This window comes from Chelonoidis abingdonii, chromosome 6 (genome assembly GCF_003597395.2).
Source record: "Chelonoidis abingdonii isolate Lonesome George chromosome 6, CheloAbing_2.0, whole genome shotgun sequence".
NCBI classification, from domain to species: domain Eukaryota; kingdom Metazoa; phylum Chordata; order Testudines; family Testudinidae; genus Chelonoidis; species Chelonoidis abingdonii.
Genome location: NC_133774.1, coordinates 131,391,294 through 131,414,084, shown reverse-complemented (window position 1 = coordinate 131,414,084; position 22,791 = coordinate 131,391,294). Strand labels below are relative to the sequence as shown.

General features: G+C 47.6%; 1 protein-coding gene across 6 annotated transcripts in view; it reads right to left on the bottom strand.

Moving 5' to 3' along the window:
* Positions 1 to 22,791, bottom strand: part of PIGG (phosphatidylinositol glycan anchor biosynthesis class G (EMM blood group)) — a 136,461-nt gene that overhangs the window by 5,650 nt on the left and 108,020 nt on the right. The window contains exon 13 of one of the 6 annotated variants that reach the window (XM_075067411.1): positions 16,687 to 17,269. The exons of the other annotated variants lie outside the window; for them this stretch is intronic. Within the exon in view, the coding sequence (XP_074923512.1) occupies positions 17,245 to 17,269 (25 nt within the window). The 3' untranslated portion in view covers positions 16,687 to 17,244. Of the gene's footprint in view, positions 1 to 16,686; positions 17,270 to 22,791 lie in introns of those variants that run through there. 6 annotated transcript variants of the gene reach the window in all.

Genomic DNA, 22,791 nt, shown 5'->3' with positions numbered 1-22,791 from the left:
TTAGTAAAGGGTAATTGGGCAGTGCACAAAACTTGGCACTCTCAAAATGAACTGCTGCCAAAAAGTGAAGATACTGTATTAAAGCAATGTAAAAATGAGAGTATTAGAAAAGTTAACAAGCATGGTTTTATATATGCCCTCCAGAAAAAGATTGTATTTCAAAGTGTGAGAGAGCAGTCAATTAAATCCATGTCATAAAGGCTGACAGCTTAGCATGATCCTAACCATAAATTAGTCTTCTCATAAAGTACAGATCTGCCAATCCAGTGAACTATTAGAAGTCTGATGGAAACAGTATATTCTCATTTTTCGAAATAGTTTTTAACAGATTTCCCTCATGACCCAAACCCCAGGATATACTGTCTCCATTGGTAAAACTGCAACTCTATCCCTTTTCCTTCTCTTCTGCAACTCTGAACTTCTGCCACTTTTATCCGCCCCCCACTCCCCATTCTCATTTGCCCCCTTTTCTCCCTTCCCTTTAGCTAGCAGGATCCCGCATCACTGGAGAGCTCAGCTGGATGTTCCTCTCACAGAGTGATCTAGCCCAGTTGTTTTGCCCAATGTGTCACAACAAGCTTCTTCTCAACTCAGTCTGTGTGGTCAGAATCCTGGTACCCATATGATAGGAGTCAGAAGACACCCAAATGAGGCGTGGAGATGGAAGGCTCTGTAGAAAGTACCCAGGACAGCAAGATATGCAGACTCATTGTTTCTATTCAGAGGCACTTCCCTCTATAGTAGTGATGCGACAGTAGTGCATACCCTCCTTGCCTTCCACATGAGTGTGTCTTGACTTAGCTCAGCAGAGATTGCTCAACCACTCCAAATTATGCGCGCCTGGTCAGGTTGGTAGATGGAACAAAGCCCAGTGAATGGAGGGAATAATATGATAAGAAAGTTTCTTTCCACAAAGATTTTTATTTTGTTAGTAACCAAGCCCATGAACAGAATCCATAGATTATAGTTTGTATAGACTTAGATTCTGAGTGGACAGTGAATGACATTCCTCTCAGTTTTTAACTACATGAACCTTGATATTCTTCTGAACAGAAAATCATTTAAGATGGCCAGGTAGGTCTAAGATACACTGTCTTTTTATATTAGTGACAGAATATCAAGCCCTCAAATTGTCATGGTTTATATGGGTCACTAACTACATGAATATACTATTCTTTAAGTCCAGTTAGTAACTTCAGGCCAAATCCTGCTCCCATTGAAATCAACTGCAAAACTCCTACTGATTTCAGGGGGAAAAATAATGGGCCACTGCAGCGTATTTCCACTCTGGCAATTGATTAAAAATGGCAGGTGCCATATTCATTGTTACTCAGCAACTCCAGAACAAATATGCTCAGTTTGTAAATAAATGTCATTCCCTAAGTGCCAAGCCAAGGAAACTCAGCTAGGATACAAGAACAGGCTGGTTCCTCCCTTCTTACACATAACCAATAAAATAGTCTGTAGGCAAAATTAGACCTCAGTTACACCAGTACATTTCTATTGTCTTCATTGGCTTGGGCAAATGTAACTGATTCTAAATTTAATATGGTATTTTGTTACTACACAGAATGAACAGAATCTGCAGCTCACTCAATCCTAGCAGCTTGTGCTAACTGAAGTAAAAAGTAGCGGAAATTTGTCACTAAACATATGGCATGTCTATGCTTACTGAGGATTGACGCTGCGGATATCGATGCACTGGGGATCAATTTAGCACGTCTAGTGAAGACCTGCTAAATCAACTGCAGATCACCCTTCCGTCGACTCTGACAGGAATGAGAAGCGTAAGATAAGTCGACGAGACAGTGTCTCCCATTGACCCAGTGCAGTGTAGACTCACAGTAAGTAAAAGACAGTTAATCACCTTTGTAACTGTTGTTCTTCAAGATGTGTTGCTCATATCCATTCCAATTAAGTGTGCGCGCACCGCGTGCATGTTCATCAGAAGATTTTTACCCTAGCAACACTTAGTGGGTCGGCTGGGTCACTCCCTGGAGTGGCGTCGTTATGGCGCTGGATATATACCCCTGCCGACCCAATGATCCTTCAGTTCCTTCTTGCCGGCTACTCTGACAGAGGGGAAGGAGGGTGGGTTTGGAATGGATATGAGCAACACATCTCGAAGAACAACAGTTACAAAGGTGAGTAACTGTCTTTTTCTTCTTCGAGTGGTTGCTCATATTGATTTCATTTAGGTGACTCCCAAGCCTTACCTAGGTGGTGGAGTCGGAGTGGGATGTTGCAGAATGTAAGACTGCTGAGCCAAATGCCATGTCATCCCTGGACTGTTGCATCAATGCGTAATGTGATGCAAAGGTATGAACCGATGACCAGGTAGCTGCATGACATATCTCCTGGATGGGTATATGTGCCAGGAAGGCGGCAGATGAAGCTTGAGCCTGAGTAGAGTGGGCGGTGAGGTGGCTAGTTGGAACATGGGCCAAGTCATAGCAGGCACGGATACAGAACGTCACCCACAATGAAATTTGCTGCGAGGAGACTGGTAGGCCCTTCATTCGATCTGCCACCATTACGAAGAGCTGGGGCGTCCTTCTAAATGGCTTTGTTCTTTCAATACAAAAGGCGAGAGCCCTACGGACATCTAAGGAGTGCAGTTGTGTTCCCGACACAACGAGTGGGGCTTTGGGAAGAAGACTGGAAGGAAGATGTCTTGATTGACATGAAAAGCCAACACCACCTTAGGGAGGAAGGCGGGGTGTGGTCGCAGCTGTACCTTGTCCTTATGAAACACCGTGTAGGGTGGGTGCGCTGCGAGAGCCCAAAGCTCGAACACTCGCCTCACCGATGTAATGGCGACGAGGAAGGCTGTCTTCCAGGAGAGGTACAGCAGCGAGCAGGTGGCTAGACGCTTGAAGGGAGCATCCATAAGCTTGGCTAGAATGAGATTGAGGTCCCATGTCGGGGCAGGACGTCAAACCTGCGGGTACAAACGTTCCAAGCCCTTGAGGAACCTTGAAACCATAGGGTGAGAAAAGACTGAGCGTCCGTTCTCCCCTGAGTGGAAGGCCGAGATAGCCGCCAGATGCACTTTTATGGATGAAACCGCTAGGCCGTGTTGTTTCAAGGACCAATGGTAGTCCAGGACCATACGGACTGGTATCTGCGTGGGAACAGCATTACGTTGAGCGCATCAGCAGGAGAAACATTTCCACTTGGCAAGGTATGTCAACCTAGTGGAAGGTTTCCTACTGCCTAAGAGCACCTGTTGCACCAAGGCAGAGCAGTGCAACTCAGACTGGCTTAATCATGCAGCAACCATGCTGTGAAGTGAAGAGACTGTAGGTCTGGATGGCGAAGTCTGCTGTAGTCCTGACTTATGAGATCCGGCCAAAGTGGTAGGGGAGTTGGGTTGGTCACCGACAGGTCGATCAACATGGTGTACCAGTGCTGCATCGACCACACTGGGGCGATCATGATCAGGTGGGCCCTATCTCTGCGGAGGTTGAGCAGGACTCGGTGGACCAGTGGGAACGGTGGAAAGGCGTAGAGCAGATAGTTCATTCACGGTATCAGGAATGCGTCTGAGAGGGAGCCCGGGGAGCGACCTGGAAGGAGCAGAACACGTGGCATTTCTGATTCTCGTGAGAGGCGAAGAGGTCTATGCAGGGAAACCCCCACTTCCGGAAAACAGAATGGATGACGTCTGGACGAATCGACCACTCGTGGGTTAGGAAGGATCTGCTGAGGCGATCTGCCAGGGTGTTCTGAACTCCTGGGAGAAAGGATGCTACCAGGTCGATTGAGTGAGCTAAGCAAAAGTCCCAGAGCTGAATGGCTTCCTGACAAAGAAGGGAGGAGCGAGCTCCGCCCTGCCTGTTTATATAAAACATGGCTGTTGTGTTGTCCGTAAACACTGATGCACAACAGCCTTGGAGTTGATGAGAAAACACCTGGCACGCTAGGCAAACCGCTCGCAGCTCCCGCACATTGATGTGTAAGGTTAGCTCTTGAACCGACCAAAGGCCTTGTGTATGGAGACCCTCTAGGTGGGCACCGCAACCCAGAGATGACGTGTCCGTGGTTAGGGCCATCGAAGGTTGCGGTGGGTGGAATGGCATTCCTGCACAGACCCAGGGAGGGGTTCAGCCACCAGGTCAGGGATGCTAAAATGTTCGAGGGAACCGTGACTATCGTGTCCAGGCTGTCTTGGCCCAGTCGGTACACTGAGGCGAGCCAGGTTTGAAGTGGACAGAGGCACAGTCTGGCGTGTTTGGTCACCAAGGTGCAGGCAGCCATGTGGCCTAGGAGACTGAGACAAGTGTGAATCGACGTCGGGAAAGTTTGAAGGCCTTGAACAACTGTTGCCATCGCCTGGAAACGAGGCTATGGCAGGCAAGCTCTTGCGAGATTGGAATCCAGAATCGCCCCAATGAAGTCTATTCTCTGCGTGGGTACCAGATTCGATTTCTCGATGTTGATCATCAGGCCTAGTCTCATGAAGAGATCTTTGATGATGCAGAGGTGACTGCTCACCTGTGACTCAGAGGCCCTTCGAATTAGCCAGCCGTCGAGATACGGGTACACGTGCACCCGGCGATGGTGAAGAGAGGCGGCGACTACCGCCATGCATTTTGTGAATACTCGCGGGGCTGTAGAAAGGCCGAATGGAAGGACTGTGAATTGAAAATTTTGATGGTTGACCACGAAACGGAGGTACGGTCTGTGTGGTGGGTAAATTGCGATGTGGAAATACGCGTCCTTCATATCGGGGGCAGCATACCAGTCTCTGGGATCCAAGGACGGGATGATGGTCCCCAGGGATACCATGCGGAACTTCAACTTTATCATGAACTTGTTGAGTCCTCGCAGGTCGAGGATCGGTCTTAGACCTCCCTTCGCCTTGGGGATTAGGAAGTAGTTGGAATAAAACCCCTTGCCCCTCAGGTCTTTTGGTACCTCCTCTATAGCTCCAATGGATAGGAGCGTTTGGACCTCCCGTAAGAGGAATTGCTTGTGAGAGGGGTCCCTGAAGAGGGACGAGGAGGTGGGGTAGGAAGGAGGGGGTGAAATAAACTGAAGGTGGTATCCAAATTCCACCGTGCGCAGGACCCAATGATCTGATGTTAGCTGGGACCACGCAGGGAGGAAATGGGAGAGGTGGTTGTAAAAAGGTGGAGAAGGATCCGGGAAAACAACTGGTGCGCTGTTCTTGGGCGCCCCTTCAAAAATTCTTTTTGGGCCCCGCAGATGGCTTAGGGGGACCCTGATTTTGACCGCCCTGGGGTCCAGACTGCCTTCTACGATTCCCCCTGCCACGCCTTCTGGTGAAGTCCTGTCGTGGCCTAGGAGGGGGGTAAGTGCGGTGAGGCTGGGGGCAGAAAGATCAGTGCTGGGTTACTGGGGTGTGCATCCCCAGCGAGCGCATAATTACTCTACTGTCCTTTAGACTTTGCAGCCTGGGGTCGGTCTTTTCTGAGAATAGCCCCTGGCCTTCAAAGGGCAAGTTCTGTAAAGTCTGCTGTAATTCAGGTGGAAGGCCTGACACTGGAGCCAGGAGATGCATCTCATCGCCACTCTGGAAGCTAGAGTCCTAGCAGCAGAGTCTGCTGCGTCCAGAGAAGCTTGGAGGGAGGTTCTTGCTACCTTTTTCCCCTCTTCCAACAGGGCCGCAAATTCTTGGCGGGACTCCTGGGGAACAAGCTCCGTCAACTTCCCCAGGGACATCCATGTATTATAGTTGTATCTGCTTAGGAGGCCTTGCTGGTTTGCCACCCTAAGCTGGAGGCCCCCAGCCGAATATATTTTGCGGCCTAGCAAGTCCATGCACCTTGCCTCTTTGGACTTGGGAGCAGGAGCTTGCTGGCCATGACGTTCCCGCTCGTTGACTGACTGCACTACTACGGAGCAAGGAGGAGGGTGCACGTACAGGTATTTGTAGTCCTTGGAGGGCACCATATACTTTCGCTCTACTCTCCTGGCAATGGGGGGAATAGAGGCTGGGGATTGCCAGATGGTATCAGCGTTCGCCTGTATAGTGCGAATGAAGGGCAGGGCCACTCTTGTAGGGATGTCTGCTGACAAGATGTCCACGACTGGGTCCTCTATTTCAGGGACCTCCTCTACCTGCAGATTCATATTCTGCGCCACCCGCCTCAAAAGCTCTTGATGGGCCGTTAGGTCAATTGGGGGAGGGCCGGAGGAGGATGTCCCTGCCATCGCCTCATCTGGTCAGGAGGAAGAGGAGAGGCCAGGGACAAGAGGGTCCTGTGGGGGCTCCTATTCTTGAGGGGTGACGTCAGGCTCAAGTGGGGCCTGGGTATCTGCCGGTGGTACCGAAGCCTCATCCGTACCCATGGGAGGGGGCGGCTTACAGTTGCCTCTGGTAGCCGGTGTTCCGAAGGAGCAGACCGTGGTGCAGCTGGTGGAGCACCTTGGGCTTGCTAGTATGCCCAAGGTGTCCAGAAAGACCACTGATGGGCCCCCTTGCTCGTGGCCATGGCTCTCCAGAAACGTGTGGCTGGGCACGTGCAAGTCGCAGTCCTGTGCGTAGGAAACACTACCAGCATGAGATGACACCAAGGTGTGTCTTGATGTCCAAGGCAGTGCTGAGGAGCCCTGAGAAGGAGCCCTGTCTCAGGCTGGTCGTTCCCGGGACGGCACCGGGGAGCCGTACCGGGAGCTGTAATGGTACCGTGAGCGAGACCGGGACCTACGACCGTATTGGTGCCGGGAGGTCCGCCGGGATCTCGATCCCCTTCGCCTGGAATGGCTGCCAGGTGAGCGATGCCGTGAACAGTGCCGGGAGCTCGATCGGTACCGGGTTTACCGGGCAGGCGAGCGAGAGGCTGAGCGGTGCCACGAGTGCGACTGGTACCGCAATGGAGAGTGGTGCCGGGACTGCGAGTGGTGTCGGGACCGGGATCGGAGGCGTGACTGAGATCATTGGCAGGACCGAGATCTTGAACGATGCCTCTCAGCGGCTCCCACGGAGGGCAGCCTCGGCAAGGCAGGCTTCCCAATAGATTGGATGACCTGCACCGGCGGTGCCAGGGGTTGAGGTAGCGCGGTCTCCGTCATCGCAATCAACTCCCGTGCCATGGAAGTCTCCGGCGAGGATGCGAGAGTGAGCTTGACCATGGCGTGAGCCGGTGAGCTTTCAGGCACCAGACTCAACGGCCCTTGCGGGACCAGAATCGACGGTGCCGCAGTCGATGGTGCTGTGCCAGCTGTCGGTGCCAGGCGATCTGTCTTAGACATGTGCTCCTTCTGCAGTGCGGATGATATCGAAGCCGCTGGAGCTTTGAGTTGCTTTCTGGGCCGCGGGGACAGAGAGCGGTGCTAAGCCAACATTGGTGCCGGGGGGAGTCGGTGCCGGAACTGCTTCACAGCACCGAGCGGTCCGGAGCCGAAGGAGCATTCCTTACAGAAGCAGATTGTTCAACGCTCGGTACCGACGGTGCTGGGCTAAGTGCTGCCTCCATGAGGAGCTGTTTCAGATGAAAGTCCCACTCCTCCTTCGTCCTTGGCTTAAAGGCTATACAGATGCGGCACTTGTCAGGAAGATGGGATTCCCCAAGGCACTTGAGGCAGGAGTTGTGGGGATCCCCTGTTGGCATCGGCTTTTGGCAGGCCGAGCATGGTTTGAATCCTGGTGACCCGGGCATGGGTCCCAGTACCTGGGGGGAAGGGGCTAATCCCTGGTCTCCCTTCAACTATATACACTAACTATATATATACAAACAACTAAGACTAACTATAACTGTAAAAATTCAAACTATATACACAACAGTAAAGAACTACGAGTAAGCTAGGGAAGTGGAGATCAGCTAAGCCACGGTCCACAGTTCCAACAACCGTCACAGGCGGTAAGAAGGAACTGAAGGGCTGTTGGGACAGCGGGGTATATAACCGGCGCCATAACGGTGCCACTCCAGGGGGTGACCCAGCCGACCCACCGAGTGTTGCTAGGGTAAAAATCTTCCGACGAACGTGCACGCAGCATGCGCACACCTAATTGGAATCGATTATGAGCAAGCACTTGAAGAAGAAACCTAAGCTACGTTATTCACATAGCTGGAGTCGCGTCAATTAGGCAGATTTACCCCCATAGTGTAGACAAGACCTTAGCTAATCTGACTGAATAAACAAAAGATAAGACCTGTTCAGTATGAAGATAATTGTTGTTTCTTGGTTTTGTTTTACAGTCAATTCTCAGTCACACACTTTGAGGACAGATGTGACCGGGTGAAGGTTATTTATGGCTGAACGCTTCTGATGTCTGTTAAACAGTAAAAAGTATGAATGAGATTGTCAAAGGAATCTACATGAGTTAGGTAACCAACCCAATGGTAATTATGCATTTAACTGCTGTAGGCCCCTGTGACAAAGCCCAGCCTTTATTTTTTTTTAAAACAGAGACAGTTTCTGTTCCCAAAACATTTGATATAGCCTTATGTTAAAAGTGAAAGTTTTCACAATCTCAAAAATTAATCAGTTGGAAGGTCTAAAAATGGCAATTCTCTTGATTAGAAATAAATTGATTAAAAGCAACTTTTAATGGACGGAATGGTATTTATGCATGTACTGACAAAAATAGACAAATGCTGATTTTGATATCCCATACTATAAACTGAAACACACAGGAAAATACAGTTTTCTATCAAATAAAGATGAACCCTTCCAATACTTTTCCCATCAGGACTAGCAAAACAGTATCTAAGCTAAATAGTAATATAGAAAGCACAGAACTACTCAGATACAGTAATATCTGATTACCTTCTATTTGTATAATACTTAAAATTCAAAAAGAGCTCATATGTGTTGCTCATATCCATTCCAGTTAAGTGTGTGCGCGCCGCGTGCATGTTCGTCGGAGACTTTTTACCCTAGCAACACTCGGTGGGTCGGCTGGGTGCCCCCTGGAGTGGCGCCGCTATGGTGCCTGATATATACCCCTGCTGACCCATCCGCTCCTCAGTTCCTTCTTGCCGGCTACTCCGACAGTGGGGAAGGAGGGCGGGTGTGGAATGGATATGAGCAACACATCTCAAAGAACAACAGTTACAAAGGTGAGTAACCGTCTTTTCTTCTTCGAGTGCTTGCTCATATCCATTCCAGTTAGGTGATTCCCAAGCCTTACCTAGGCGGTGGGGTCGGAGCGAGACGTTGCGGAATGAAAGACCGCTGAGCCGAAGGCGGCATCGTCTCTAGACTGCTGGACCAATGCGTAGTGCGATGCAAAGGTATGGATGGAAGATCAGGTGGCCGCACAGCAGATTTCCTGTAGGGGAACATGGGCCAGAAACGCGGCAGATAAGGCTTGAGCCCAAGTAGAATGGGCAGTGAGATGGCCCGCCTGGGCATGAGCCAAGTCATAGCAAGCCCCAATACATGATATAACGCAAGATGCGATACGTTGGGAGGAGATTGCCATGCCCTTCATACGTTCTGCCACCACTACAAATAGCTGCGGTGATCGCCGGAAGGGCTTGGTCCTCTCGATGTAGAAGGCGAGAGCCCTCCGGACATCCAACGTATGGAGCTGTTCTCATCACGATGAATGTGGCTTTGGAAAGAAAACTGGCAGAAAGATGTCCTGGTTAAGGTGAAAGGCAGAGATGACCTTGGGAAGGAATGCCGGGTGAGGTCGCAGCTGTACCTTGTCCTTATGGAACACAGTATATGTAGGATCCACAGTCAATGCACAAAGTTCTGAGACTCGTCTAGCCGAGGTAACGACTAGGAATGCTGTTTTCCAGGACAGGTACAGTAGCGAGCATGTGGCCAAAGGCTCAAAAGGGGGCCCCATGAGCCTGGTTAAGATGAAGTTCAAGTCCCAGGTAGGGGTAGGGCGCTTGACCTGTGGGTATAGTCGTTCCAAGCCTTTAAGGAATCTGGAAACTATAGGGTGGGAAAAGACGGAACTGCCAACTTCCCCCGGATGGAAGGTGGATATAGCCGCAAGATGTACTCGCAGAGAGGAGATCGCCAACCCCTGCTCTTTGAGAGACCATACATAGTCCAGGATAGTGGGGACTCATACAGAATGCGGAGAATGGCCATGCTGGGCACACCAGTGGCAGAAGCGCTTCCACTTTGCGAGGTATGTCGAGCACGTGGAGGGCTTCCTGCTTCCCAGCAACACCTGTTGTACTGCGGCGGAACAGCTCAACTCCGACAGGCTTAACCAGACAGGAGCCATGCTGTCAGATGAAGGGACTGCAGGTCCGGATGGCGCAGCCACCCAAAGTCTTGCGTGATCAGGTCTGGCCAGAGCGGCAGGGGAACTGGGTCTGACAGGGACAGGTCGAGCAGCATAGAGTACCAGTGCTGCCTCGGCCAAGCCGGAGCGATCAGGATAAGGCAGGCTCTGTCCCTGTGGAGCTTGAGCAGGACTCGGTGGACGAGAGGGAACGGTGGGAAGTCGTAACAGAGGTGGCCCGACCACGGAATCAGGAACGCGTCCGACAGGGAGCCCAGGGAGTGGCCCTGTAGGGAGCAGAACACCTGACATTTCCTGTTCATTCTGGATGCAAACAGGTCTATGTGGGGAAAGCCCCACCTCCGGAAAATCGAATGGAGAACGTCCGGACGGATGGACCATTCGTGTGATAGGAAGGACCTGCTAAGGCGATCTGCGAGAGTGTTCCGTACCCCCGGGAGAAAGGAGGCCACTAGATGTATGGAGTGGGCTATGCAGAAGTCCCACAGTCGGATCGCTTCCCGACACAAGGGGGAGGACCGTGTCCTGCCCTGCTTGTTGATGTAATACATGGCCATTGTGTTGTCCGTGAACACTGCAACACAACGGCCGTGTAGATGGTTCTGAAACGCTTGGCATGCCAGCCGGACCGCTCTCAGTTCTCGTACATTGATGTGGAGTGTCAATTCCCGGGGAGACCAAAGGCCTTGGGTGCGCAGGAGCCCTAGGTGGGCGCCCCAGCCCAGCGAGGATGCGTCCGTTGTTAGGGAGATGGAGAGCTGGGGAGGATGAAACGGCAGGCCTGCACACACTCGGGATGACGTCTTCCACCAGTCGAGGGAGCCTAGAACGTCCGGCGGAACTGTCAGAATCATGTCTATGGCGTCCCTGCCCGGCCGATTGACTGAAACGAGCCAGATTTGCAGGGGGCGCATTTGCAGTCTGGCATGCTTTGTGACGAAAGTGCATGCAGCCATGTGCCTGAGGAAAGCAAGGCAAGTACGAGCAGAGGTGGTTGGAAAGCCTTGAAGACTTTCGACCAGGGAGACTATGGCCTGAAACCGGTGTGCTGGCAAACTGGCCGTGGCAAGGTTGGAGTCCAGCATTGCCCCGATAAATTCTATCCTCTGCGTAGGCACTAGGGTGGACTTGTCCAGATTGATGACCAAGCCCAGACGCATAAACAGCTCTCTGATGATGGCGACAAGGCTGATGACTTGTGCCTCTGAAGCCTCTTGGATAGGCCAGTCGTCGAGGTAAGGGAAGACGTGTATTCGACAATGGCGCAGGGAAGCAGCAACGACCGCCATACACTTCGTGAAGACCCGAGGGGCCGAGGAAAGACCAAAGGGAAGGACAGTGAACTGGTAGTGACCCTGATTTACCACAAAGCGCAGATACCTCCTGTGCGGGGGATAAATTGCAATGTGGAAATATGCGTCCTTCATGTCAAGAGCGGCATACCAATCTCCGGGATCCAGGGAAGGAATGATGGTTCCTAGGGATACCATGCGGAACTTGAACTTCTTGATGAATTTGTTCAGTCCTCGCAGGTCCAGGATGGGCCGGAGGCCCCCTTTTGTCTTGGGGACTAAGAAATATCGGGAATAAAACCCCTTGCCCCTTAACTCCACCGGTACCTCCTCTATAGCTCTGATTGAGAGGAGCTTGCAAACCTCCTGAGTGAGGAGTTGCTCATGAGAGGGGTCCCTGAAGAGGGACGAGGAAGGGGGGTGGAAGGGAGGGGGAGAAATAAACTGAAGATGGTATCCAAACTCCACCGTACGTAGGATCCAACGATCGGAAGTCAACTGGGACCACGCCGGCAGGAACGGGGAAAGGCGGTTGTAAAACTGAAGAGGATCTGGGGAGGGAATTGGTACACTGCTCTCGGGCGCACCCTCAAAAGTTTGCTTTGGGTCCCAGCGGTGGTTTGGCGGGACCGGAGTTGTTCCCCCCGAGGTCCAGACTGATGTCTGCGGGTAGTACGACCTCATCTTCGGGCAAGATCTTGTCTTGGCCGAGGTGGGGGGTAGGGGCGCTGAGGTTGGGAGTGGAAGGACCGTCTCTGAGTCTGGGGTGTATGCATTCCCAGCAAACGCATAACAACCCGGTTGTCCTTCAGACTCTGTAGTCTGGGGTCTGTCTTTTGGGAGAATAAACCTTGTCCATCAAATGGCAAGTCTTGTATTGTATATTGTAGCTCAGGCGGTAGGCCGGACACTTGCAGCCAAGATATGCGGCGCATAGCTATGCCAGAGGCGACCGTTCTAGCTGCAGAGTCGGCAGCATCTAGCAAGGCCTGTAGGGAGGTTCTCACGACCCTCTTTCCCTCCTCTAGGAGAGCTGTAAACTCCTGACGGGAGTCCTGGGGCACCAACTCAGTAAACTTGCTGACAGCCTCCCAGCTGTTGTAGCTGTAGTGGCTTAAGAGGGCCTGTTGGTTTGCCACATGGAGCTGAAGGCCTCCGGCACAGTATATTTTCTGGCCCAACAAGTCCATGCACCTGGCCTCCCTAGATTTGGCGCGGGGGCTTGTTGGCCATGGCGCTCCCTTTCGTTGACTGATTGTACCACCAACGAGCAGGGGGCAGGGTGCACGTAGAGGTACTCATACCCCTTAGAAGGCACCATGTATTTTCATTCTACTCCCCTGGCTGTAGGTGGGATGGAAGCCGGGGACTGCCAGATGGTGTCGGTTCTGGCTTGGATCGATAGGATGAAGGGGAGGGCCACCCTGGTTGGTGCTTGCGCCAATAATATGCTAACCACCGGGTCCTCCACCTCAGGAACTTCCTCTACTGGAAGATTAATGTTCTGGGCAACACGCCGCAGAAGATCCTGGTGTGCTCGGAGATCAATTGGCGGGGGACCCGATGATGATGTGCCTGCTACCGCCTCATCCAGGGAAGAGAAGGATGACACCCCTGGGATGAGTGGGTCCTGGACTGACACCTCATCCTGGGGGATCTCCGTTTCTGGAACATCATGCTGTTCAGGTGCATGCGTGGAGTCTTCCTCCGTACCCACAGGGGGTGGCCTGCTGACTGTGGCCTCTGGTGCGCGGTGCTCCGAGTGGCCGGAGCGTGGTGGGTCCGTGGGTTCGCCTTGAGCTTGATGATAGGCCCAAGGTGTCCAAAAAGACCATTGAGGTGGTCTGTGGTCCGGCTGGGCCTGCGCATCTGAACCCCCATAGGAGGCGCTGTCCGCGTGTGAGGTGGCGGACGGGTGACGCGACGGCCACGGAAGAGCTGAAGTTGATTGGACCAGGTCTCGGCGTCCATAGAACTCCTCTCTGCGTGGTACCGGCGAACGGTACCGTGAACCGTGGCGGTACTGGGAGCGGGACCGGGACCTGCGACCAGCGCGGTGCCGGGAGGTCGACTGGTGCTGTATGTCGTCGTGCCGGGATCGGCTGCGAGAGGTGCGTTGGTGCCAGGATCTGGACCGGTGCCGAGAGTGCCATGACGCGACCGAGATCTCAAGCGGTGCTGCGAGTACGACCGGTACTGGGATGGAGAACGGTACCGGGACTGGAAGCAGTGCCGGGATCGGGAGCGATGTCGGGACCGAGAGTGATCGCAGGATCTCGATTGGGACCGACGGTGTTCCACGGTGCCCGGTGAAGGTGGTCGCACCATGGTGGGCTTGCCCACCGACTGAATAACCCACACCGGCAGTGCCAGGGGTTGGGGCAGCTCGGTCTCCGTTAGAGCAATTAAGTCCTGCACCGTAGCGAATGTCTCCAGCGTGGAGGGCACGACGAGCTCAACCACAGCGCATGCTGGGGAGCTGGTAGGCACTGGACTCGATGGCTCCTGTGAGACCGGAATCAACGGTGCGGAGAAGAGCGGTGCTGCGGCAGTTGACGGTGCCAGGCGGTCCGTCTTGGAGATACGCTCTGACTGCGGTGTAGCTGTAGGTGCTGCAGGATCCTTGTGCTTCTTGCTCCCCGGGGAGAGGGAGCAGTGCCGGCCGGAGGGTTGGGCTGGTGAAGGGTGGTGACGAGGAGTCTTTATCGGTGCCGGGCGGTCTGGTGCAGAAGAGGCACTTGTTCCCGGTGCCGGAGTTGGTGCCGAAGATGGAGAAGTTAAAGCTGCCTCCATCAAAAGTTGCTTGAGGTGAATATCCCGCTCTCTTTTTGTCCGGGGCTTGAACACCTTGCAGATTCGGCACTTGTCCGCAAGGTGGGATTCGCCTAGGCACTTTAGACAGGAGTCGTGCGGGTCTCCTGTGGGCATTGGCTGACGACAGGCCGCGCAAGGTTTGAAGCCCAGTGGGCCCCGGTACCGGGGGAGGAGAAGGGGCGAGCCCCTGATCCTCTTTAACTATATACACAACTATAAGAACTATAAATTTAAATGCTAACTAGAACTACAGAAAAGAACTATGTACACGATACTATACAAATGAGCGAATCGCTAGGGAGGTGGAGATCAGCTAAGCTGCGCTCCACTGTTCCAACGACAGACACGGGCGGTAAGAAGGAACTGAGGAGCGGATGGGCCGGCAGGGGTATATATCAGGTGCCATAGTGGCGCCACTCCAGGGGGCGACCTGCCGGCCCACCGAGTGTTACTAGGGTAAAAAGTCTCCGACGAACGTGCATGCGGCACGCGCACACCTAACTGGAATGGATATGAGCAAGCACTTGAAGAACTCTGAGTTACTATTTCTTCTGTGGGAACTACTTTATTTAGATTTAATGTGAGTTTTTATATTTATGTACAACTGTGAAGATAATGTATGTGGATTATGACGTAGCCTTGTTATTAAGTAGAAATTAAGTTATTTTATTATGTTTCTTTATCATTCTAAAATTTTATTAAGTTGGCATCCAAATATTAAGTTAAGTTAATTCCTCTTGTTCTTTTTGGACTTGATTGTGAGGAGCCTGACCCTCTGCAATCCTTGCTGAAAATCCTCAGTGACTCAATTCTGAATCTCCATGTGTTTTTCTAGGAGTTGGGTAGAAGCACTAGGAGAGGGGTGGTAAAGTAAACTCGAGCCCACACAAAGGTTTCAAACCCTTGTATAGCACATTATAAATAAAGCGCACAGAGTTGAACCTATGCAGGAATGTAAGAAGACTGTTTGCAGTGAGGAATCCAGGCTGAGGTAGTTTAGTGCTGACAGGAAGGGATTTCAGTAAGCCGAACATAGTTATCTTTAATAGATTTTAGATGGGTATAAGAGCTAATCCCCTAACTCATGAAGAAAGGGCCATGAAATGTGTAGTGGGCATAAGTGATTACAATTGTTTTAATGACATACTCCTAAAAAACTCCTTCAGCAGCACAACATCCCATAAAAATGCTGGCTTTCTGGTCTGCTAATGCCTCCAAGAACTACTACTGTACTTAGTAAAGCGTGAAGACTATTCCATAGTAGATTGATTTTCCCTGAATGTCTCCAAACCCAATAAAACTCAGAGCCAGTTGGCATAACTGATGAAATCACAATCTTTGGGTAATTGGGTTAAAGTTTTTGAGTAATAAAAAAAATACACCTTCCATTTCAGCATTTAATACTAATATCAGCAAACCATTGAGTAGGGCTGCTATAGTATTTGATCACTCAGAAGCTCTACCATGAGAACACCCCCTTGACTCAGTCAATGAGATTTACCATCATCCCATTTAAAACTTTTAACTTGACAGATGAGTTCAACTAGGTGAAGGACTCACATGAGACAGCTGTTCCACTGCCCTAGTCTATACAGTGCACATTTTGGTGGGGACTTTAAAGCATCAGCCAGTTGTGTTCATTAACAGCCTGACAGCCACAGAGTGCCCTTAAAAATGAGCATATGCAGGACTAAGGCAAGTTATAGGCCCCATCTAAAATTCTGATCTATGGCTGCTTTCCTAGCATATTACTTCCTTTGTTGGTGAGGTAAGGAATAAGGTACAGAAAGAGGGAGAAGTAGTCAACATACTGTGGATAAAGTGCCATTAGAAACATGTCTATTGATATTTATTCATGTTTTAGTGCTGTGCAGGAGGTTGCATCCATTTTTACTCTTTAAAAGTTCAGCTCATTTCCTAGATTAACTTTCGACACTACTGAGCACTCAGAATGCATTAAGTGTAGAAATACTTAAACGTATGCTGACAATAACTAGAACCAGAAAAATCAAAGGCTTATCAGACTCTTGCGCAGCAAATTGCTGCACTGAATGATGCAATTACTGCAAATTCCCTATTCTGAGTACTAAATATAGTCCAGGTCAGAAATCTTCCTTCTAAATTAATATTTAATGACATACAGGGAGGCAAAGCGGGGACTCCCACACTGTTTATGGATTTTCTGCTCACCTTGCTCTTACAAATCCCAACCGTTAACATTCTTCACCAAATCTTTCACCCTATAATGGCTCGCTCATCTATTTCCACTAAAAATAGGGTATACCGTATGGAGGTGAACTTAAAAACATTATGCTGGCAAAAAATGTGAGAAGAAAACCACTTTTTTCTTATAAAAGTACATCGCCCCTGGATGCCTCACACTGAGGATGCTATATTCAGGGCAGACTGCAAGGAATAGGGCAGACAAATCCCCAAAGTGGTGCTTTATTCTCTAATTAGATTCACCAAGCCAGTAACAAAACAGCTCCTGTAATACCACCCGTTACCAAGAAGCCAAATACAGTCTCCTTTAAGCTTTCCAGCCTGCGACTCCCATCTAGACAGCCAAGTCTAATATAGTGAGAGGTTACTGAAAACCTGATTCACCACATGAGGTTCACCAGTCCCAAAGGACCAGACACTGATTACCAGGCCAATACGAGTCTCAGATCTTACACAGTAACCACGTAGATGCCAGTCCTTTAGTAACTAAAAAGCTAAAAGTTTAATAATAAAAGAGAAAAAGAAGGAAGAAAGTTGCTGTAGTTAGAAGATCAATATACATACAGATAAGTGTAAAGGCCTTAGATCAGTTTCAAAGCACAGATGGTGAGGCTGCTGATTTGTAAAAGTCTTTTGGGAATCAATTTTAAAGGTTGTAGTCCAATAAACAGTTCAGGTTCAAGTTCTTCCATGAGACTTTCAGAATAATCCAGGTTAAACCTGGAAACTTCAGTCTTTAAGGCTCAGACCTTCCCTGTTAAAGTTTAGGCAGACGGGAGATAAAAAGGATCAGTCTTGAAGCTTTCTTTATAGTTCCCTAGCCAGCTGATAAGTCTCTTGACAGCAATTGTCACAGCAGGTCCTTCCCCCCACCCCTGATGAAGAATGGGCAGTGCAGATATTGTTTTGAAACTAATCTGTTTCCTATGCATACAGAGGTAGACTACCTGTATCCATTCACATAAGACAATCAGCCTGGCAAACTCTCAAGACAGTTCACAGGTGGTTTACTATGTGGAATTATAAACTTCCAAAGACAGATTAGGACAATAATATGATTATACCACAAGTCCCATCTAAATGATAATATCCCCTTTTGATCTCTAATGGAATAGAGTAATGAAGCATTATGAGACAGGAGCAGGATTAGTATCTACAAGCTAAGTAGATCACACTGTTTACCTGAATCTTGTTATAAGTTTAACACAGACAAATACCCTTAGCACCTACCTTTGATTTCTATTCCTACAAATAAACGGGTTAATGATCGCTCGTCTAGGACATCTCTTTGAAATTCACACACATGTAGATTGTCTTGATAACGAGAGGCATTGACATGTAATGAGTCGTTCCCGAATTGACCAGTCTGTCAGTATCACAACTTGGCAGACCCCAGGTCACATTTCATTCTTTTATTTTAAAGAGAACTGGCACTAGACACATTGCCATAGGAATTGTAAAAAATCATAGTTTGCATTAATATAGCTCTTGATCAAAAGAGACAAAGATGCTGTAGAACAATGTAAACTTCCTGAAGCAAGAACATGCCCTTCTCCTCTGAACAATTCTACTGTGAAACAGATACAAGGCAAACAGCTAACAGAAAACAACAATTGCTAGTTTGTGCCTATTTTATCATCATCTTTTCATCGCTGTTCTCTTTTGACATTTCTGTTCCTGGTTTCTCTCCCACACTGAATATCATTGTTTACGAGATTACTTTTTCCTTGGTGTACTGAACTGCCTTTTTCAAAACTGAGTCTTATTTTATTTCCTGCTCTTCTCTGTATAGGTCCAGTTGTATTTGTCTACGATGCCTTCCAGTTAGTACTATCTGAAAACAGTCAGTGTACTGTCAACCTGTCCGCCATAGATTAGTGAAAGCCTGGACCAATCCCTGTGGCACCCCTCCTGTAACACACATGACATTCCTGCAATCCAATGACATTGTTCAGATTCGACTAATTACAGTTAATTTCACAATGAGAAATACTGAGAAACACTATCTGGTATCTAAACCTCAGCTGATTTACCTCTACTGCATGCCTTTCATGCACTATTTGTATAGTTCTATTTAACAAGAATTGTAAGGAATAATCCTGCATTGATAGGCAGATGGACTGGATGGCTTCATTAGGTCTTTTCCATCTCCAAACTGCTGGTGTGGATACTTTGGTACTGGTGACGAATCAGCCCAGATTTTGTATAATTTGTTTTGCATTCATGTCACAGGATCATAGTAGGGCCTGGCAGCAGGAGTTTCAAGCCCTCTCCCCAAACCACAGAGGTCAGAATGTTTTGGAGAAGCCTCACAACTGCATTAGGCCTCACATGTTTCTCAGGAAAATGGTTGGCTATTGGGGGAGCTTAAGCCATTTTACAAGTTCAGGGGCTGTTGCAGGCTATAACATGGCTTGGAGTAATGCAGTCTCTGATATGGCCTTGGTTTTAAGTGGCTGTTAATCCTTGGGACTTCATTGCTCTGGATTTCAGCATCAAAAAAGGAAAGGCAAGTGAGAGCGGAGAAGAGAGGGTCTGGTCCATTTTCACCACAGGCAGGACAGGTGGCCCTGACAAGCCACCTTGCTGTGGATTTAATAAAGTTTCACGCACTGGCCAAAAAATCCAGATGTCTGTCCCTGCCATTAGCAAAACTGCCTCAAAAAACCCAATTTTGAACCTAAGGTCCATCTAGCACAAGTAATTGCTTCCAGAAGGCATTTTAATGCTCTGTGAATCCCATATGCTCCTCTCTATACCATTTGTTCATGTAACGATTGGCTTCCTGACCTCTTTCATTCAACATTCAAATTTGGTAAATCTCTGCATTAAGCATCTTCACATAACTTTCATATGACTTTGTATTATGCCTCTATTTTCATACAACTTTGTATCAGATCCTTATATAGAAAACTTTATATTGAGCCTTGGTATAATGTTAAAAAAAAAAAAAAGTCTTTTTGCTAGGAATGACTTACTCAAACTAGGTAGTATTTAGCAAGGGTGTATTTTTCAAATAAAATAGTGCAAACTGAAATTTCATATACACCTTTATATACAGTACACATGCTATACCATGCATTAATACAAGACTTTACCCACACCGACAAGGTGAAAAATAGCTTTGCTGTTATATCTCCTCCCACGCATTGGTGTATAGAGCTGTCATAGCTCTATAAAACCATGTGTTATGGGAATAACCTATAAAAACCCTGTTCTGGAACTAGGTCCTAATAATAGTTAATTTTGTTTATAACTGATTTATCCTGTGGCGGACAAGGGCAGTAAGATATTTTTTTTTGGACCAATTTCTCTTGGCGAGAGAGACAAACTTTCAAGCTTACACAGAGCTCTGTGCATCTTGTGTTACAACAGATTCCTGTTAATACAATCCTCTCTTCTGGGACGAAGTGTTTTTTAAGAGGTCGTGATAGCAACAAAATGGCTAATTTTAACAAGATGGAAAGCAAAAGTGACACCGAAGTTCAACCAATGCATTAATTCTCTCCTTTTGAAGGATTGAGAAAATAACTTTGTATGAATAAACAAAACACATACAATATAACAGAGTTCTCATTCCCAGATTTAAATGTCCATTTTTTATGGCTAGGTGACTGACAGATCAGGAACAAAAAATTATCCCAATGCCCATCTGAACTCATTTGGCCTTCAGCTCTTTCACTTAACAGTAGCAGTAGTTTCAGTACACGTATTAACAGCTATGTATACGTGTTTCAAACCAAGCGGTACTTGAATAGAGGCACTATTCTTGTTATAATTTTGTTACGTACCTATCCTTTACTTCTGTGACGGTCAATGTGCATTTGTGCACGGTTTGCCATTCTTTTGTCTTTAATTAATTTATACAAATTAAGATGTTACCACTGCTTCAAACATTTACTATAAAATACTTTCACATTAATTTTGTGAATGCAACACAACAGGCCAGATCCTCAGCTGATGTAAATCAGCCTATCTTCAATGAAATCAATATAATTATGCCAGTTTACACCAACTGACGAACTGGCCCAGAGTTTAAATCACTAAGATATAACCGCGAAATCATTTAAAATTCCCAACTAGTGAAACACAAAATATTTCACACTACAGCATTAGTAAAATGTCTAACTCCTCTTCCAAAATCCAGTTCGAAATTCTAAAGAATTTCACTAGAATAAATGCCTGAGGCATTTCACATCAGCAGGTAGGAATTAGTCTAGTTTTACTTTGTTAAATATATGTATGTAAAGCTTCCTCCTCTCTCCTTTTCTGAATGAATGACTATTTTACATCCTCTTAACCAGAGATTCACAGATTGCAAGACCAGAATGAACCATTGTGATCATCTAGTCTGACCTCCTGTACCGCACAGGCCCTAGAACTTTCCCAAAATAATTCCCAGAGCACAGTTTTTAGACAAATATCCAACACTGATTTTAAAAGTATCAGTGATAGAGAAGCCTCCACAACCCTTGGTAAATTGTTCCAGTGGTTTATTACTCTCACCATTAAAAATTTATACCTTATTTCCAGTCTGAAGTTGTCTAGCTTCAACTTCCAGCCATTATATCATGTTATATCTTTCTTTGCTAGACTGAAGAGCCTTATTAAATATTTGTTCCCCATGGTAGGTACTTAAAGACTAATCAAGTCACCCTTTAATCTTCTTTATTAAACTAAATAGTTCCTTGAGTGTACCACTGAGGCATGTTTGCTAATCCTTTAATCACTCTTGAAGCTCTTCTCTGAACCCTTTCCAATTCATTGACATCTTTCTTGAATTGCAGACACCAGAACTGGACACAGTATTACAGCACCAGTTGCACCTGTGCCAAATACAGAGGTAAAACAACCTCTCTACTTCCCCTGTTTATGCAACCCAGGATTGCATTAGCCCTTTTGGCAACAGAGTCACAGTGGGAGCCCATCTTCAGTTAATTATCCACTAATGACCCCCATATCTTTTTCAGAGTCACTGCTTCCCAGGACTGTAATTATAGCCTACCTTTTAAAACTCTTGGAGACAAGTTATCTGGACCTGCTGATTTAAAACTAGCCAATTTCAGTAGCTTCCGTTTAACTACTCCAGAGATATTAGTGGAATGGAAGAACTGTTAATTCTACAATGACACGATATCATCTGTTTTTTCCCCCAAATACAGAACAGAAATATTTATTGATCGTTTCTTCCTTTTCTGCATCATTATTGATAACTCTACCATTTCCATCTAATAATGGACCAATACCATTGTCAGGATTCTTTTTGTTCCTAATATATTGTTTAAAACTCCTCATTGTCAGGTTTCACAGTAGCTGCCGTGTTAGTCTGTATCCGCAAAAAAAGAATTTTTCCTGGTGTCCCTTTACTTCTCTTACCAAATTTTCTACAATTCCCATCTTCCGATTTACATTCATGAGTATCAAATTCTCCTTTCTTCCACTTGTTACATTTTTTTTTTTGGCGGCTGCCTTCACTTCCCCTCTAAACCAGGTCAGGTTTTTAACTAGGACGGCCTTCTTTCTCGTTTGTGTGTTTTTGGGCATCTAGTAAAGTATTCTTAAATGATTTCTAATTATCATTCACATTTTTCTGATTAAACTCCTCCTCCCAGCTGAAGCTCATAGTTGTTTTCAGCTTTGTGAAACTTGTCCTATTAAAGCACCATAAATAAAACATGTAACTGATTTTGGCTTTATTCTTCTTGCACATTACAAATGTGATCAAATCATGATCACTTTTACCTAAACTATCATTTTTTAGTTCTCTGATCAGCTCCTCTTTATCTTTCAGGACAAGGTCTAATAAAGAATTCCCCCTTGCTGGCTGCAACACTTTTTGAGTTAGGAAATTGTCATTTATAATGTTGAGAAATTCTAAGGATGTTAAAGAAAAATTGCAGCTGAAGATCATTTTGTGCAAGGTGACCTTGAAGAGACTTAAAATAGTTGTTTACTTGGTTATTTAGTAGTTAAAATGAGATTGACCAGCCTATAATGTAACAATAAAGAAAGTAACAGGACAAGCCAGCAAGAGAATGAGGATCTTCCACGGAGATACTCTACTTGCGCTACATTGATGAAATCATCATCATCTGGACTCATGGAAAAGAAGCCCTCGAGGAATTCCACTGTGATTTTAACAATTTCCATCCCACCATCAACCTCAGCCTAGACCAGTCCACACAAGCGGTCCATTTCCTAGACACTACTGTGCTAATAAGCGATGGTCACATAAACACCACCCTATACCGGAAACCCACTGACCGCTATACTTAC